The 21,027-nt window shown below is 38.8% G+C and overlaps 1 protein-coding gene across 3 annotated transcripts in view; it reads right to left on the reverse strand.

The window, feature by feature from the left end:
- The window catches only part of LOC117415566 (calcium uniporter protein, mitochondrial-like), a 54,148-nt gene extending 39,490 nt beyond the window's left edge, over positions 1 to 14,658 (reverse strand). For 2 of the 3 annotated variants that reach the window (XM_059026254.1, XM_034026076.3), the window contains exon 1: positions 14,459 to 14,658. In XM_059026254.1, coding sequence (XP_058882237.1) covers positions 14,459 to 14,575 — 117 coding nt within the window. In that variant the 5' untranslated portion in view covers positions 14,576 to 14,658. Of the gene's footprint in view, positions 1 to 6,485; positions 6,587 to 14,458 lie in introns of those variants that run through there. The other variant, XM_059026255.1, reaches the window with a different exon arrangement.
- Between the last annotated feature and the right edge of the window lie 6,369 nt (positions 14,659 to 21,027).

Raw genomic sequence — 21,027 nt, forward strand, 5'->3', positions numbered from 1 at the left:
GGGTCTCTTGTTCGTCTTGTGCAGTCTGGGCGAGAGGAGCACAAAACAGAGACCCCAACACACAACGTGTTTACTTATTATAAATCACACAAAACCAACACTGTGCTCATGAACTACCATTAAAACAGGAGAGAGTGTTGTTTTATAAACTTCAGAAATTGTGCCATATGTTCTATGCATGGTATGGCATCTATTCATAAGATGTACTGGAATTTTGACAAGTCCTTAATGGTTGTTTTCTCCAATGTGATTTAGAATATAAATAGATAGCCGCTCCAAATGAGTTCATTCACAAGCCCCATCTCCATATAAAAACAAAGAAAAATAACAGCGCACTGATGTTTCTAAAATAGGAACCAGATTTTATATTTTGGGTGTTTGATCGAAATGAGGACTCTATTCACTTTGCCCCACATTACCATTTTTTTAATTTTATTTATTTATTTAAAAGCACAAGTTCATTTTCTACTGTACTGGTGTTTCCTTCAACGCAAGTGAAAATCCAACAGCAACAAACATGCAAAGACTCATTATGATTTATTTAGATGTGTCTGTTAATCATTTATTAGATTATAGTCTCTGTGAAAAACCATTACCATTTTTTTTTTATACTGACACATTCACACAACTCAACAGCACAGTACATCCTTATCTGTGTCAATGCCAGACAGTGTGAAACCCAGATTCACACTTTGTAACCTTTAGACATGACCTGTACTCTCTCCTACAAACCACTCCCTCGCCTCAAGTGGGTTTGTAGTCCACTTCGCTTCTTATCTCGTACTAGATGTTGCTGCTTGAGATAACCATTACAGAAGCATTTTCAAAAGAAGCAAAATAAAGAACTCGCCCTAGAATGACATTCTTTATTACAGAGACGCCTCTGTTGTTTATTGCTAACACCGTATGAAATGGTTGGTTTGGTTATTTGGCTGTCATAAAGACAAAAATGTGGATAAATGTCCAAATGATTCAGTTTAATGTCAAGGAAAAAAACCAACAACTCTGGAGGACCAGTGTCCTTTCACGTACTGTGTGGCTGTATATCGGAGGGAGGCAGGACCGAGCTGGTGCTGGACTCCCTGCTGCGAGTCCAGTACACAGGCATTTACAGCAGCTCAGCCCTCAGGATTCCCCAGGTGTAACCGGACACTTCCACTCCCTCTGAATTTCAATACACAGCGCAAGCGTGGCAGTGATCAAAGGAAATAGAAAACCAGCTGCTTTTTGCTTCAGCTAGTGCACTGAAAGCACCAGCTGGAAACCCCAATAAGGGATATGTAACGATCTGAAACAGAGGCGCATCTTAAAGGGGCAAAGATTTTGTTTTTTTGTTCCCACAATGCGAGGCAAGTAGCAGGATTTGGGTACACGGAGATGTTCATAAGGGACATTGTTTGCAGGAAGTATTCCCCAGCTGGTTCATGAGACATGAGGTGTGAATCCAACATGGGATACAGAAAAGGTGAAGTGAGTTTCTTGAAACTACTTCAGGGGGTGCTGTTTTAAAGCCATTCCATAACCGTTAAAGCAGCACAAATCATAGGCCTCTTTTCAGTCTTTGTTGCTTATTTTAGGGATGTTTCTACTGAAATATAAAATAAAGAAAGGAGGTCAGAAACATACAACCCTCACCAAAGCTTTATACAAAATTACTGAGGTGCCATCAACACCAGCTTGTTTTTCTCTATGTTTGCAACAGACTATGTTTTTATAATGCTCCATTTGCTGTCCTAATTAAAAGTTAATTAGCTTAAAAGGTCATACCTGGCTACGGAAATATCATGTAGGTTTCCAGAATAAACAAAAATAATTGCAAACTAATTCAGAAATGAAAAAAGAAAGACAGAACTGGGTCCTTGAGAAATGTATCATAAAAATCTCCTAATATTATCAATATGGGATTTAAGCTACAATCAATTCACAAGCAGATATGCAACACTGATTAAACTCTCACATAGCATTTGATCTTTCGAAAAACTCACAAAACAAAATGAATTTAATATGGAACAATATGAATTTAATATGAATTTAATATGAGAAACGTAGCATTTGCATTTACCACTTGCTGGACGGGGAAATCAATTTGTCCCACAACAAATTTGTTTTTTATAAGAAATCAACAGTAATAATAATAATAATAATAATAATAATAATAATAATTATTATTATTATTATAATTATTATTATTATTATTATTATTATTATTTCTGATCAATAACATTCTTTCTAGTCCCTTTTCATCTTTTCAAGCCTGTTAATCTTTCACAACACTGGAAGATCCATTCCCTGTGCAGCGGATATTACGACACAGCAGAGGTCCTCAGTGTTTGTTTTTCTCTCTCCATGTAAATACAGTACTTATGTGGCTTTACTACTATGACTACTTCTACTTAGTGGTATAAGAATTAATCGTTTATCAATCTTTCTTTACATAACCAATCTCATTGTAACAGAGTATATACAGAGTACTGAAGGTGTTTAACTAAGAACTGAACTTTAAAAAAAATATATAATTTTAACCTTAAATAAAACATATTTGGAAAAACATTTTCCCATTTTCATCAAAAAACAAAAAACAGATTCAAATGATTACATTGTACGTACATGTTCCCCTACCCTTTGGAGTGTGTCTTTGTCAAAGAACACTCATTGGAATGCAATTACTGCACAGCAAACTTCAACAGTGTGCCTGGATTTGCAAAGGAAGATCATATCATGCCTTGACCTCCTTATTTGGTAGTACATTTTTTTTTTTTTTTTCCCCCCATAGCACACAGCTGCGGCCTCACTGTTATTCCCTTCTGGAGTCTTTTAACACTGAGGGGGTAAGGAGGTGGAGAGGTGGGCCACAAGAGCACAACTTCCACAGCTTTTCCCTTCCAAAGAACTGGGTTCAAATCTGGACTTGGAGTGGAGAGACACCCGTAAAACCATCTTTTCAATTTGTTGCATAACAAAATACCATTGTAGAAAAAATTAAATCAATCAATAAATAAATAAATAATATGCATAAGACTTGCAACTTGAGAATTCAGTACTGGGGATCTGAGAGACAGCTAATTCAGTCCAGCATACAAAACCCAGTACTAGGGATCTGAGGCCAGTTATCACAGCATAGACAACGCAGTACTGACGATCTCAAAGCTAAATAACTAACATTGATGATTAAGTACTGGAGATCTGAGAATCAGCAAATTCACTACGGTACTGTATACAGAACTCAGTACTGTAGATCAGAGAGGCAAAAAATGCAATACAGTACAGAGAATTTCTATGTTCTGCATTCCCCTTTCGGTTTTAGATTTCACATTCCCATATCCAGCAAGCATGTTAACCAGAATAGGCACAGAGCAGGTCAACAGGGAATCAATTTGAAAAACCTCAAAAATAGCGAGGTCCTACAGCAAAGTGGCCAGGTACTTCACTATACAGAATATTACAGAAAACATGGCTTCACTTGCACCAAATATAGACTTAAACAGCCTGTGAGGTGGAGGGTGGACATTTCTACTAGTCTTGGGTGTGCGGGGGAGTCATGTTGGTGTGCTTGTTTTTCACAGTATTGCGGTCGGACTCTTAGCCGTATCATTATTCTTGGAAACAAGAATGTTAGCCAGTAATGCAAAGCAATTCTGAAATGCTGCACTGTTTATAGTGTTTGTAATGTTTTAGCAATTCTAGTGTTTCACGGTGTTAAATTGAGACTTGCAATGGAGCATCACACTTTAATTTGGTTTCTGCAGTTTTCAGAATACAGCAGTACTGATATCTGTCTGTCCAAATGTGTGTGAATAGTGCACTTGCTGTTTGAAGAATAAAGGATAAGCCCTGCGTCTTCAACATAGGCATGTAAATATTTAACCATTAACAGAAATAAAAAATCCTCTACAGTATGGCACTTCAACTTAACTGAAGAATTGATTTTTATATTGTTTCACAAAGTGTCATAATTTATCCTGATACTGTGCAAGTAACACAGCATGGGAAAGTGAATGGAGAAATGGAAATGCATGCAAGAGTACTCGCACGACACATACAACAATAAAAGCACAAAATCTAAGCTAATGTTGCCCCAAGGGATTTAAACAATGTAGACTTACAATTTTAGTTCAATGGGTACGGGTGAATGGAAAAACGATTATAGAAAAATACAAACACAGGTTTTCATACAAAGACATTCAAAAGACAAAAAAAGAAAAATTCTGTATTGATAGCAAGCAGTCACGTGTTCAAAATGTCTGTGTTAGAAAGAGTCCATTGTAACACTTGGAGCCGAAAGTTACAGAACAACTAATAAACTCAGTAAAGCAATGCTGTATCAATGCTGTAGTATGAAACTCAAGATTACCCTTTGCCTGACAAACGGTTAATATTGCCCCAGATGGGAACAGCCTACTGAAGGCACTAGCCGAAATGTCAGCTTGTCTTCTACAACAAAGCTCTGTGCAGCTCAATTAAATAATTAAGGGAATGGCTGGAAAGAAGACCTGCACTGGAGTAGGATGAAGCATGAGATTACCACTATCGTGCATGCCTGTGCCTTTGCTATCCGAGAACCTGATTCTTATCACTGAGACAACAGCAGAGATTCAGCCCTTGTATTTCTGCTACAGTGCTATTCTGGGTTTTGTTTCAGTTCATTTTTCCCCTCTCTCTCTCTCTCTCTGCTTTATGTGCCCTCCAGCCTGCCTCACCTCCCACAGAAATAACCTGCAATCATTTATTTCAGAGCTACAGGAGAGTGCAGGGCTTCCCCAAGGAGTCCCCTTGCCAGCTCACTGTACTGTGTGTGTGTGTGTGTGTGTGTGTGTGTGTTGTATTGAGGATTCCGCAGTTACCCATAATACCTTGTGCTCAGCAGGGTTCCAGTGTAAATAAACGGCAACTGCTGTGCACAGAATAAAAAGCTCCAGTGAAGTAAGGAATCTGATTCAAACACGGTCAAATGAGTTGTGTATAAAAAGCTGATCTTGAATCCGCTTCAAAAGAGTTTTGCTGCTGCAGTCCGCTTGTATGGCTACATATGCATCTACCTGTATGGCCATATTTGTATCTCAAAATGAAATATCACCATAAAGATGTCATAAAAACTAATTGAGTGACAGCTATCAACCAAACAGTTTTAAGTTCATTAAAATATTGAATTTTAGGCACTGGAGGGATACATTTACACCTGTAACGCAGCTGGGGAAACAGCGTGTACCATACAACACTTGACACGATTTTACTTATTTTACCTTGCTTACACAGAGCATGGAGTGTAGGGATGGTATTAAGACGGAATTGATTACATTTCATTTTTTGAAGCTTAAATTAGACCCCATTCACACTACTGTGCTGGCCCAGGGCCACTTCAGATTTAGGTCTGCAATCCTGTTTCACATTTGTGGTTTAAGGGTGTCTTTGTGCGTTTTTTTATGCAAGGATAGCCTGCACTCAGAATGGAAGAGCTACCGGGACATACAGTAATTCTTGATTTGGAGCAGATGTTTCTTATTAAAAATTTTTTTTTTTTTCAATGCAGCACAGTATCAACTTTATGGTGTATATATATATATATATATATATATATATATATATATATATATATACACACACACACACACAGTATATTATTGACTATTTTGACTTAATGTTATGGTGTATAACAGGGTGACGGTCCGAGCTTATCCCCACTCACAACACATTATTCTCTCAAGAACACGCAGGAAACTGCAACTTGCTAGTGTTCACAGGTATAAATATTTATTTTCGTAATGGATAATTCACTCAGATTGCAAATGACTAACAAGTTGTACATACAAGGACTGACATTCACAAGAGAAGCTCACGACTGTCCACCTAATCATACTGCTCCCTCCTAAGAGACACGGCATTAAATAATTAATTATACAATAACCTTACACCTGGAATCATTTCATACAAAAACAAACTATTATTTAACATGCATTCCATTTACAATAAACATTCATATCATTTACATGACACCTGTTTCTTCTCAGTTCTACGTATTTGTTTAACCTGCATGAATACCATCTTTGTTTACAAACACGATAGTTATACTAAACTATTCTATTGTTTACTCGTTATTATTATCCTTGTCATTACTATTCTCTAGTCCCTAACCATTACCAGCATCAGCATTACCCTTCTCTTGGAAGATTACCGAACATATGGCTAGAACAAAACCCTTGTTCCACATAGCAACGGCAACTTCATTAAGGGAAGCGCCTTAATCTAAATATAGCAATACACGGTCAAATGAAATACACTTTGCTCAACAACATGCACGATACAAAATAAACTGCTGCTCTATCGCCAGTAGAATAACATTAACAATCATAATAACAGGCATTGAAATATTACAGTGAAAATACAACTTTGTATACTTTCTAAGCAAGTTACAAGCTTACCATTGCCATTAAAATCAATAAAAACTTAATCTACAGCCTTGTTGCATGAAGTACAAAACAGCACATTACCATCGACGTGAAAGTCGTCCTTCCCAAACTCGTTTATCCGATCTTTGGGGGCGATTGTTATTGTTTTCTGCATTTAAAAGCTCTGGATATTGACTGAAATAAACTAAAGCCTCATTCAACACTGCACTTGAATACCGGAAGCAGTTTTATTAGACAGTTATACGTAAATTTAAAGCAAAGTTGCCTGTGTTGTATATATTATACATGTATTGTTTTGGTTATTATAAAAAAAACAAAAAAAGCCTTGCATGTTTTTCGCCCCTCCCCAAATGTAAAACAAAATCTCTAACATCATAGAAAATCTGTGTTTTTCCATGTTATCATAGAAAATCAAATTGGTAACGTGATACGAAAAGGCGGCCTCAGTCTTCATTGCGTTCATGCGGTATGTAAAGGTCCCGGATTGCAGGCCCTAGGCCGCATTGCCCTGGAGCGTTCACATAAGAAAAAGCAGCCCCGAAGAGCCCCGGGGCTGCCTTAAATCGCAAGTGTGAATGGGATCTTAGATACACCTGAGCTCAGCCTACTGCACTACAAGTCTTGGTGACACCAACAAACACCACGTTCAGAATTCGATGTAGAAGTCAAACCATCTAGAGTACTTAGGGGTGTCAAGTGGACGTGTCGGCTTAGCATTTCAGTTTATTTTAATACTAGGAGTGTTACTACTCATTTTTTAAAACGTTTAAAATGTTAGAATTAAACATGTTTAAACTTCAGAATTAAACACATTTAAATGTTTCAACTTCAGCATACTGGGAAGGTTTGTAACCAACCAGAAAATCCATCAAAAGAAGCCATCCATCATGTTATTACTGCAATATTTACATACATTACTACATGAACACAACATTTAAATCAGATATGGAAGAGACCATGAAGAAATACTGAATTAAAAGAATCTAAACTACTATCTGATTTCAAGAGAGCCACAAAACAAAAGAATTGCTCTTCGACTCCAGCGCTGTTCCCAGTTTAGACTCTGCTGCCATGTCCGCATTCCTCTGTAACTGGAGCTGAGGGTTTGATTCAAAGCATACGACCCATGTGTGCATGTGGGGTGGGGAGTGGCACAGTGATGTAGGTCAGCTACACTTTGGGAACGAGAAGCAGCTGTTGAGACAGGCTTGAGCTGCCACAACTTCACCTGATACAGTAAACCAGTCCACGCTTGTTTTAAAATCCCCTAGACTGCAATGAAGGGTTAGAAAACCACACTAGATCCACGTGCCCAGTCCTGGGTTTCAGAATTCTTAAGTGATGAGGAGCCCTGAGCTGGAGCAAATCAGCCCGCTCCCCTATTGCTATGAAAACGATCCTAATATTAACCCTACAGACTCAGGGGAGACTTGGACCCCTATTTACTCTACCTGAATAAGAGACGATCACAGCATGGTTTTAACGGCCAGCGGCCACCATTATAAAAACGGGCGTATCCTATAGAAAAGTTTTGTGTTTAAATAAAAGTCAGCACGAACTTCTCCAAAGGTCAAGGGCATGATAATGCCTTTTTAGTAACTGCTTATTCCAAATTGTAAATGAAAAAGGACATTAAAATACAGATGAATCAAATGACTGACAGCACGAAGTAGTAGACTGTATTGGCTTTAGGGTGCCCAGCAATACACCAGTCCTGCAGCATTCCAGCTTGCGACGGCTGTCATCGCAGCGCAAAGCACAGCACAGCAGAGCACAGCACAGCACAGCACAGCACAGCACAGCACTATCTCACGGGCACAGCTTTCTGGAGCTCTGCTGTAAACTGACATGTTTAATTTCAGTAAAGTAGCCATTTCGCGGACTTAAAGAAAACCCCCCACTGAACCAGTCTGTGTTTCATGCAGTAAAAACCTATCTAATCCAGCCCCTCTATAAACCAGCATTCTGGATAATTCAGCATAGTTTCTGGGTCCAAACCCAATAAATCCCACACTGGGCAGCAGTGTGGAGTAGTGGTTAGGGCTCTGGACTCTTGACCAGAGGGTTGTGGGTTCAATCCCCAGTGGGGGACACTGCTGTTGTACCCTTGAGCAAGGTACTTTACCTAGATTGCTCCAGTAAAAACCCAACTGTATAAATGGGTAATTGTATGTAAAATAATGTGATATCTGTATAATGTGAAATAATGTATAATGTGATATCTTGTAACAATTGTAAGTCGCCCTGGATAAGGGCGTCTGCTAAGAAATAAATAATAATAATAATAATAATAATAATAATAATATATCTGGATAGAACTTCTACTGTAATCAAGCTTTTGAAATAGCTTGTCATTGATACCTATTTTTTTAGGGTACAGTATTAGATTTTACAGTAGCTCTAATCTGGCACACTGCCGAATTAGACAGGTTTACTGCACAGTCTTAGGATACATGTGCCACATGGAGGCTATAATTGCTGTGTGATGCAGCGTCCAATTAGTATGCTGTATACTGTACAATAGCATTCACCCATGAAACAAGTCTCATCTGTTACTTATTAATATGTGATTACAATTAATATTTTATAACCTTTACAATGTTTCTAAATACGAGTCAGATGAAATGTTTGCTTTAATATTTTATAATACAATCTAAACTAGCAGCATTCAAGTTTTAAAATCCATTTTCATACCACCAGTTATCTTCAGTAGCCTTCTCCATCACTGTTTGAATCTTTTATAAAAAGTTGAATGAACTTCACTGAAGGGGTACCAGTAGAGCAGCCCTCTCCCCCCATGTTGGTGCGCAGGTATTAAGAGTCCCCCCGGTGCTCACTGTGCTGGACAGAGTGTCTCTTTCAACACTCTGTCCCTCAGTTTCAGTACAGAATGAAGCACAGCACACTGCATGTTAAGTGAGGAGTTCTAGCTTGAAAGTGTGGGCAGCTCCAACACACGAGTACCAGTTTGAAGATCTATTATCTACAGGATAGTGCCTTCAGATCAGAGACTTATTTTAGGTCTCTAGTTCTCAAAGTGTTAAAAGATGCACAAGGTACTCTGTACATACAACAGGTACATGTTGTATACCCTTTAACTAGAATTACTGTGCTAACCAATGATTTGGGGTATAATTTCAATTACAACACTACACTACACTACAGTAGATCTGACTGCAGCATGAGCGATTTTTTGCCGCCTTATTAAAGGTGGTATTAAGCTCTGACTCTCTTTACAGAAGATCATTAAAATAAAGCTTGCTGTCTTAATGTAGCTCAAAAAGACCAAGCACTTTTCCAGTTAAACAAGCCAATACAATAAAACACAGCAGCATAGGAGTGCCATGGCTTGCTGAACACTGCAGTATTAGTAAGTTTATTTATTTATATAGCGCCTTTCATACAACAGTATCTCAAAGCGCTTTACAAGTAGTACGTCATGTGGAAGTGTTCTTATCTGTTAATTGATGGAAGACAATAAAGAATAAAACTGAGATTGAAACGTAACAAATAAGGAACACTAACTGATTACATTAGTTATTACAATGATTCTAAAACCAATCTTGCGCACGCAAGTTTAAGAGTTGTTGAAGTATGTTTTCCCAATAAAATTGAAATGTTTATTGTGTTTTAATGAAGTTTAAAAGTGAAAATAATTCTTAAATTATTTTACTTAAATTATTGTAGAATGCGTTTACCATGCTTGTAACAGTAATTTAGTTAGGCGAATGAAACTGAAATGTGTATTATTCTATGATCAATAAGACTAAAGTTAGAACAAAATAAAGTTGTTTTTCCCGTTATTCTCGATGGGGGGGGGGGGGGGGGGGGCGCTACCTGTGTTAATGACACGCCTTACTTTTGGGAGAAAAAAAAAGGCTTCATTCAAATTCTGTAAGCCAATAAAAGGGCTGATTTCGATCAGGCTTAGCTTCCTGTTTTACCCGGAAGTGATTGGATCACCAACGTGAACTCCTCTTTGGGCGCTATATTTAAAGCGAAACAAGCATGAAGTCGCTCTCTTGGTTCCTGAATCTCATCTCGCCATGAAGCGACTGTGGAGCCGTCACTTGGAACAGGGCTCCATTCAAAGAGCCACACTGCATCCTCCCAAGATGCCAACTCCTCACTACATCTCACTGCAACTCTCTGTGTTAGACCAAGATTCAAGTAAAATACTATTGTTTTCTATAAGAAATATCTACATGCAAACCAGACGCAAAAACATTTAATACAGCGTAACACTTTGGTAAGATTAAAAACACAAACAATTCTACTTTGATGAACATTTGAAACAAGATAGACTTTTAACTGAACTGATCATAGTGTGTGTATTTGAAAACAACAACCGTGAACGTCAGAACCATTTAAACATTCATTGAATTCATTGAATTCATCTACAACTTGTTGAAACAAAAATGCAGTCTTCATTCCAACAGAACAGGCGCTGCTTTTCAACGTCACTGTACGTCATGTGCACGAATCCTGCGTGCACCTAATCATACGGAATCCTAGGTGCTTATGAAAATGTGTGTTTAAATGTTTTATTCCTGCTTGTGCCTATACTTAATTCTGGTACCTTGATTTCTAACTTCTATATTCTTCTTACTTTTGTGAGCTTTAATAAACATAATTGTTATATGTGCAGTTTCTTTTTGCCTGTTATGAGTATTAAAGTAAGCATTTATGATTGATTTGTGATCTTTAAACCTATCTATACATACTGATGCTCAAAGAAAACGCAACAGTCTAACTTTTACATCAATAGCTCACTGGGCACATACAAAATGTTATTTACATTTTAAATAGTGAGCAGATAGGTTTGTTGATTGCTTGAGTAATATTGTTCCATGGGATAATGAAAATACTGAGCTCAAGTCATGCGATTTCATAAAAACGCCAGGTGCTCAGTGTTTGGTATTTGAGTTGAGTTAAAATTGTCAAATTTAGTTGATTAGCAATCTGTATAAATTCGAAACATGATTTTAATTAACACAAGAACAGCGAAAGACACGACCATGCCCCACTTGAGTAATGAAGATCGCCTGGTTGCTATTGGCATGATTGAAGGCGGCTTGTCTGTGGGCCAGAGAACATCTGAGGTGGTCTTCCGTGTGCCAGAGAACACCTGAGGTGGCGACAGAGAGAGTGTTGGAGTGTTTTATTCACCGATGAATGCCGTTTTGCCCTTGACAGACTTGACGGAAGACAACGTGTGTGGAGACGTCATGGTGAGCGTTATGCTGACTGTTGCATTGTTCAAGCCAACCGGTGGCTCAGTGGAAGTGTGATGATGTGGGGAGGAATCTCCTTAAACACAAGAACGCCGTTGGTGCAGATTGAGGGCAACCTTACTGCTCAACGATACATTGATGAAGTCTTGAGGCAACAGTTTTTCCGTTCCTGCAAGTCAATCCGGAAGTGCACGACTTCAAGAAAACAATGTCAAGGTCTCGAGGCTTTTTCTCCTGACCCAAGTCCAATAGAACATCTGTGGGACCAAATCGCCAGTGCCATCCACAGGAGACGACCGCGACCAGCCAACCTTCACCAGCTGCAGCTGCACAGGAAGAGTGGAAGAACATCCCACAGCAGCCTATACAGAGGCTGATCAGATCTATGCATCAACGCTGCCAGGATTGTGTTAATGCTCAGGGAGGTCATACCCGATACTAACTTTGTAATGTTTTCATTTTGACAGTGTGTCACGTTTCATACTGAAAATGTATCGTGATTCTTTGATCTGTATTTCTGTTCACATTTTCTGTGATTTTGTTTTATATCTATGTTTAAAATATTTTATTAAATCCATTAGACCCAAGTGTTGCGTTTCTTTTGTGCATCACTGTGTGTGTGTGTGTGTGTGTCTGTATATATATATATATATATATATATATATATATATATATATATATATATATATATAAACTTTTAATGTTAACTTACTGACTCTTAGTAATTTGACTGGTTAACCTCTTGTGATATTGAAACTGAAAAGCATATTCTTATAACTTAGCCTCATATTTCTTTTCTCTTGTTAATAGTTATGAAATTGATAAAGTAATTGTATATGAAATTTGTGAAGGACTAAAAGACGATTTTTATATTTAAATAGTAAATCACATAATGGAGGCATCACCCTGTATATTAAGAAATTAACTAATATGTTTGTATATTACCAACATAGTGGGGGCATGGCCTAGGACATCAAGGTATTCATGTTAAATATGATATCTTCATAAATATGGACTACATTCAGACACCAGCTCTTTAGCAGGTTGAGTCCTAAAGACCAGTGTTTCTTCCAACAAGTCTGCAGATACAGACTAAACAGACATGGCTGCTGCTACACACAAGTACACCTTGTCCACATATTAGTATGAAGTTACCAGGGTCACAATATCATGATGTAAATATACTACAGCGTGCTGAAAGCTAGTGCCAGCAGCAGCGCGTGACAGGGCTAGCAATGCACTGTACTGCACTTTAGTTGCATGTTGCCATGGCTAAATTGACAAGACAACAGAGGTATGAAGTAATAAAAAGACACGGACAGAATTTACAACAGTAAGCTATCAAGCTTAAAATATACAGCGCCTCTTTACAACACAGACACTGTATGCATTACTAAATATGGAAAAACGATGCTGAACAGTTGGGATATATTGTCAGTGCTAACTTGGATAAAATCACCAGTTCAACCACTCTGCCTTTCTGTCCCTTTCAATTTGAGGGCAATATGAACACCTTCTATTAAGACCAGAACTCTGACTGTTAGGATCATTTTACTTAATTCATTTTGTTAGCGTAAGTGAGGGCATTACACTGTGCCATTATATTGGCAAACGACAGACCGATAAATATTAAATGTGTCAAGTTACCATGCTCTACTGACACATGCACAATTACATGGGTAATATCGTAATATTGCAACGCTCTATTGACAAGGCAGGTGATGTACAGTATTAGCATTATGACATTCTACCGACTGACAGAAAGGCCCAATGATGTAATACATGATGTACCTGGACTTAAAGCCTAGCATAGGACTACACAAGTATGCTTGGATAAGCTTTGTGAAACAGGGCTCTTAATATTAACTAGCCCTCTCAATAGTAAATGCCAATACTGGCTATGAGAGGCAGGATGTTAATATTAAGAGCCATATTGGAAATTGACATGCTCTGCACATAAATAATTATCTTCGTGTTTATGTGGACTGGGAAAACTGTTTGTATATCACATATACATATATTTCACATATTTATGACACGCTTAACCGGCAGTACACCCGTAGAATTATAAAAGCTGGTGTTGTCAAGTGAATGGATTATGATATGGACCAGGTCTGTTGACAGACAGGTCTAAATATTCAGTATTAATATTACTAACCAGCACCGACTGCTTTTCAACGCGAGTTATTAAGTAGAGAGGAAAAAGAGAGAGAGAGAGAGAGAGAGAGAGAGAGAGAGAGAGAGAGAGAGAGAGAGAGAGAGAGAGAGAGAAAGATATATAGATATATAGATATATATATATAGGTGCATCGTTACATTTACAAAGTTGTACGAACGAGTTTGTGACTTTGTAAGCTCGACAGGTTTTGCAGATGTAAAACGCCTATACAAAGTTGGAAAGGCAGTTTTATGGGCGGTTAGGTGTAATTTATGACAAACCAAAAGAATTGCGAATCAACACACCCAAAATTTTACATTCAACTTCTTTTTTACATCAACGATTGCTGCCAATGCGTTGCCAAGTATTCATCAGTATGTATGATTTAATATTGCCATGGCCGCGGTGGTCCCCTGCGATTACACTTATTCTAGTCACGGGAAACTTGACACGTCCTGCCCCGACTGCACTGCAATTAGGACGTTACCATGTTCTTCTAGTTCGTGCTAACGAAGCTCTATCAAGCCCGCATCGGACTGCCTAACCTACCCCTCTATTTCCCCGCAGCCCCGTTCAGTTCTCCCCGCCTCAGGGTATCCCTTCCACCCACGCCACCATCCACGTCCTTCCTTACGTTCCCCAGTCCCCTTCTGAGAACTCACCGTTCTATGGTGCTGGTGGTGCCTGTGCCTAGTGACGCCCAATGCGGGGAAGCCGACTGACAGCGCTGCAGCGCTCCGGGACAGAACGAGCAAAGATCTGCTTGCCGTGGCTGCCATCTCTCTACTGGAAACGAGCCCCAAGTCCGGACCGCTGCGGGGAAACCGAGCGAGAGAGGGGGCGCGTGAGCAAGCGGGCGGGGCTGGAAGGGGATTTATTAGGAAGCAATTGCAGAACCACAGCCCAATCCGGTAAGGAGAAAAGGAAAGATACAGCCAATCGGTGAATCCCGCCCATCCCAGTGGGAGTGTCCCGAGTGTGTAGAGACGTTTTTGAAACTGTATTACTCTGTCCCCATTTTGGCTCAATATGCTGTAGTGTTTAATTGATGTGAATGACTTCCAGGAGCTGGAATGTCGTCAGTTTCATAACCTCCTATTTTGAAACTGGGAGAGCTGCCGTTTTTTTATTTTCTATTTATTTATTTCATTATTTTTTACAGGGGAGGCGTGATTTTAGTTTTATTGCAACAGTTTAAAACCAGGAAGCGATTACTTTATTAAAGGTACAGTAACCCTTCAAACGCGACCACACATACTTTTTAAGGTAAAAAAAAAAAAAAAAATGTAAGAAAGTCGAGTCAATAACACTTTCAACGAGTGCCTTTATCAGTGTCTGTTGAGCAACTGCAATAAGAGACACCCTTTTCACATTACACCCATTAGCTTAATATATAGTGCAGACAATAAGATAAAATACTGATGAGCTACCATTAAACATACAAAATGTATTGTTATATATATATATATATATATATATATATATATATATATATATATATATATATATATATATATATATATATATATATATATTTTACTTTAGATTTTCTTTTCTTTTTATGAGATGAAACCTGAACACAGTCTAAGATGTTCTGGATTTTTCTCAAACCCGTAACGGTGACTTGTTAATTTCCTATACATCATTTATATTTACAGTAAAAAGGGGGCGTCTTATTTTCTTGGACCAGCCAGCTGTTCAACCAGCATTGCAGTCTCTTGAGCCTGCACAAGCAGTTTCACACCAGCAGTCCTGTGCTGGTTCTCGCTGGAATTCCCAATGTGAGTACTTGAATAGACACTCATAGCTATAACATCTGAACTGCTCTTCACCCTGTAATGCTAAAAGCTCACATCTGTAATCTATTGTTTACGTTTCAGGCAGAGGTGTGTATTTTATTTGCATGCACAATGGAAAACACTGGCATTCTCTTCTGCTGCTTTCAAAGTTGAATCTGTGTTGCTCCTAACCGTGAAAGTAGATCTGCTTTATAGGTATCCAGCATTGTGCAACAATAGCCACTTGAGGGTAAAGCATGTAGAATGAATGGTGTCTTGTGTGGTAAGGCTGAGTCATTGATTGTCTGCTTGAGAAAGGCACTGCTTGTAAACAGGGTTACAGATTCCATCTTGTCCCTTGTAAAAGTTTCCCATAGTAAAAGCATAGGAAAGTGTAATAAAGCAGAGTGAATAATACATGGAATAAACAATTATGTAATTACTAATGTGACCCTGCCCACATTTTAAGTAATTTCCATTATACCAAAGCAGTTTTGAATATGTTTGTATCTATTGTGCATGCATTGTATTTTATGTATGTGTTTGTACGTGGATACAGTAGTATAGGGAGAGGATATATAAAAACAACAAAACCAAGCAGACACTCCTGTTACCCCACCCCTGAGCAATATGGAAAAATATTCAGATTCTTCTCAGATTGCCGTCCCAGGAGACTTACTTAAAAACACATCCAGAACAGACAAACACAAACAGAATACTCCTTAGCAACATCAAGCCAGTCGCTCACAAGCGGATCTGCTGGCTGAGTACACAGGGCCTGCATTTCTGGGTGGGCCCGTCCTCTCTAACAGCAGTGGGGGTGGCTGTCAGTTCAGAAGTCTAAAGCAGTCATTCAGAGGAGTTTCATATACAGTATATTTCCATAATGTTGAACCACTGTTGGACACTGTTTGAAACCGGAGACTGCTTATTCAATGTGCCTCTGTCTCTTGTTCACTTGTATCATTGACAAAAGGCAAAAGGTCCCTTTTTATTTAATAGAACCTGAAAGTGACAAACACAGCAGGAATGGTGGGTGTTGATAAGTCTGAGGTGTCTGTAACTGTGAAACTTATTAGTTTCAACAATTTAGTGTTTGCATACTGTGTTAATAAAATGTCTGCTTATTACTGAGCAATAGTAATAAGAAGAAAACCAAAAAAATAAAATAGGCATGACAAGGTTTTTCTTTAGCAGGTATTATTCACAGTGTCTTATCTTCATGCCTTTTACCATAGCCAGGAAGCCTTTTTTGTGGTTTGAAGTGGAATACTTGCTTAGTTAAGTGTGGGGTACATATATTTGAGGTTCTTCAGTGCTGTAAACTCTTGCTGTTATTTCTGTGTCATATTAACCTGTGTGACCCACATAGCTGCTAAAGGAAAAGTCTGAGGCCAGTGATTTTTGTAATATGAACGAGTAAACATTGCCCTTCACTTATTAGCTTTAACTGGGCAGCTAAACCACTGCTACATATGGGAGTTTTCTTTCTAGTTTCTGATCACTGAAACCTTTCTTGACACCAGTCAGTTCATTCCATCCAGCAGCCTGAGGCACTGTACTGTAATGTATAGGCAAGGCAATATAAATGCAGAAGTGTTGACAGTGGAGAGTAGACATGTCATTTTTCATTGCTGTTTCCATGTTCCACGGCAATTGCGATTACCCTGTCAGGACTCGTTGTTTACCACTGTGGACAGCTTTTGAATTCCCTGCTATTAAAAAAATTCAAGAGGGGTTTTAAAAATGTGTCATTTACTTGCTAGAGTTTTAAAAGTCATTTTCAAGACAGCTTTAGGGCTGTTATAATGGTGCCGGGAACAACTGCAAAGGTAAGACTGTGCTCCTTAATGCAACATAGAGGTAGGGACTGAGGCAGAGAATTCACATGTTTATATTACTCTGAAATACTCGGGAGGGTCCCTGAGTTGATATCTCCAATATCGGCTGCCGAGCTCCTGGGTGTAAAGAAGTGTTGGCATAGCGGTGGGATCAGAAGACACCCACTGACTTTTAACACTCCTGAGCCATTGTGGAGAGTTTCTGCGATGAGGGCACAAAATTGGACTCATAGCTCATAAGTTAAAGCTTTGTGAATATGGCCCTTTGTTTCATGCCAATTTATCAGCACATTCTGCTTCCAGTTATCTTGCCAAAATGGCATCTTAGGCACATCATTATCTTGCTTTTTCTGTCTCAAACTCTAACTTGGTAGGCAATCTAAAAAAAAATACTTCTGCTGGAATTCATTTAAATTGTACATAGCATAATCAAAACGAACTGCCGAGCAAACTGGAGTTTCATGTTACTTAAATCAATTCACTTTCAAGGCTGTCAACCAGGATCAATTTGTCAGTGGATGATTTTTTAATTAGACCAGGATTCATACTGCATTGTCCACTCTCCCACTGTAAATTAAATGGACCTATAATTTCCCTTAAACTAAACTCATAACGTCAAACCAAAGATGATGCATTCATTTCATACCCTGGTTACAGTGGACAAATGGGAGACAAGTATATGAAAAATACAGTGCAAATGAAAGGGCACTTGCCATCAACAATTAGCAATGAAAACTGCACACATTATACTATGGGCAGTGCTGCACATGGCTGTGGTACCAGTAAAACATTCAAACAAGACCCTGTTTATGGAATACTTCTAGAACCCATGGGCAGGATTATTGGTAGCTTTTAAAAAAAAATTTTTTTTAAGGGGAGGACAGTATACAATTGTGGCAGTTTTATATTGCACATCTGTCTGTTTATCTAGCTAGTATAGATCAATTGTAGATTCTAATGTTCCACTCCATTAGGCTAATGACAAGGGCAGGTTGCAGTTAGAATGAGTCTGAGTTCATGACCTTTCAATTACTAAATCACAAGCCACAAACAGCCATGGGGTGAGGGAATTAATATGTGTGGTTTCCAAAATCACACCTCACGACTGTAAGCTATGTTCAGATCACCAGAATGGAGACAAAACATGTTTGAAAACAAGTCGTTGCAGCCCACTGGGCCAATCCTATGTAAAGAATAAAAAGTCTGTTATTGAGCATCACCTCCCCCGCTCACAGTAAAGGCCAGGTTGTTTGAACACCTGCCTTACTGCATGCGGAGATGAAAACCTGGCCTGTACCACCCCATGCCATGGATTGTGGAGGCAGAGGAGTGCCTCAGATACATCCTGGCAAGGTAAATGGAGTAGATCAAGGGTGCAGAAATCCAGTCCTGGAGGTTTGGAGTCCCTCAGGGTTTTAGTTTATTAAATTAAGTGATTGAGACCTGGAAGCGGGTTGCTTCAGTTCAGTAAATTAGGCTGCAGGTGGAACAAAGACCAGGAGGATTGCGGACCTCGAAGGACTGGAATTGTGCACCCCTGGAGTAGATGTATCGCAGTAGCTGATAGAAAAGCTCCACAGTGAGGGCCTACGTAGGCTAGTGCTTTTCACTTCTGGTGGTTTTGGTGGTCTTACAGACCTTATATTAGAGCACATTACAAAAAAGCACCATAGAATTAAAGTCAACGTCAAAACACAAGTCTACTATAATATACTAAAGTGTCCCGTATAGTATACTGTAGTAAACTATAGTGTAATAGAATACAACAGTAATAGTGAAAGCCATGTTACCCTGTGTAATTAAACTGTTTGATGACAAAGCCATAAAAAACATTAGAAAAGGATGTAATAGTTCATTTTTTTTATGGGAAGCAATGGCACTGTAAAAACACGAGTATGGGGAACAGTAAAATAATCATACAGTTTCCCACAGTAGTAATAGCAAGAATAGCTACACACATTCTACACACTGTCTCTTCTAAACCCCCTATCCCTGTCAGGACTGTTCGTCTGAGGCTGTGGCAGTATTTATTGACTCTGCTGTTGCCCTCCATGGGGACTACACCACTAGTTCATCTGTTTGATTATTTCATTTCCAGCACAGCCCACTTAAGATCATCACATTTAAAATCACTTGGCAGTTACTATAGACATTTTATTATGTTTCCAATCCTGTATTCCCTTAGTCATGCACTGTATGAATGTGTAAGCAGATCCAGATGAAATAGCTTTTTTCCATTAATATTTTCATGGTGTCTGCAATCATTCTGAGTGGTTCAGTTATGTTTTTCCAATACTGGGTTCTCTTAATCTTTCTCTAAATCTGCCTTTATCTGCCTCATTCCAATCAAATCTTGTGACTTTTCATTTCTGCTCAGTCTCATATATTGTACGACCGGCAAACATCTGAAAAAAACCGCTGTAAACTGACAATGGTGTCTCATGCATCACGCTTAGGATCAGCTCTTGAAGCTGAATCATTCAAATATATTGAATCTTGGTCTATATTTAGCTGAGCTGTGTGTGTTATTCATGTGTTGGACATATCCCAGATACACAAGTGCGCAACATGAAGATGAACTGTATTCAGGCATATTCATCTGTAACATAGAGCCAAAGTGGCACACAGATCCAGTGCACAAATCCAATTTGGGAAAGCCAGCCAGTAATTGCCAATGATGGGCTGAAGGGTGTCAATATTTGTAAAACAAATCTGGCTGCTTGCTTCATTAGGAGATCCGATTTCTGAGTTGCTCAGCAGTGGCTTATTAAAATAGCAAGGTTTCACCCTAATCAAATATAGGGAAGGGTTATAAGCTTCCTTACAAGCAGTATGTTGTTGTTGTTGTTGTTTAGTCCCAAGGATTCTCTTCTTATGCCAGAAGAACATCTGCCAGCTGTCATCAACATGAAACGAAAGGCACAGGCTAACATGACATGTTTATTTATGGTATTAATGGTGCCAGTAATGAAGGATGTACATGCCAATGTAAAAGCATTGGTGTATCGCATAATGGCAAACAGCGTACATGACACTTTAAGATGGAAATCCGCAGTGAAGTGTGGACAGAAAAGCCCTGTAATGGCTCATGAAACAAACCCTTCAACCAGTGTGAAGCAATGTGCTGGTGACCTTAGACTTCACACTGACATGGTAAATAATATGACAGCACAGCATGAGCTGGAGGTGCCTGCCGGGGTTTGAGTTGAAATAAAAGAGTCAGAGAGGGAGGGAGGAGGCACTTGGGAAATCTTATCCATCTACTTCAGAAACATCAGCTACCTGTCAGTGAGGAGAATAGCAGTGCAGTATCACTTAAACACTGTAAATAACCGGTTAATATTTTATATTGAGTAAAATAAATTCCTTGTTCGATGCATGATGAAACATGCACTAGTCAACATTTAAATGTCTTATGTGAGCCATTGCAATACCGGTATTATTTACAAGGCATTCATTGACATTAAAGAGTAAGTAACGGGGTTCCAAAAAATATAGTGTTACCCGTCCCCACGTGCTGCTACAACTGGTAAAATAACGTACCTGTAAATGTTATTATCATTGTTAACATCCTGACAACTTTTTACACTTATAACTTTAAAGTATGTTTCA

Source organism: Acipenser ruthenus, chromosome 7 (assembly GCF_902713425.1).
Source record: "Acipenser ruthenus chromosome 7, fAciRut3.2 maternal haplotype, whole genome shotgun sequence".
Taxonomy (NCBI): domain Eukaryota; kingdom Metazoa; phylum Chordata; class Actinopteri; order Acipenseriformes; family Acipenseridae; genus Acipenser; species Acipenser ruthenus.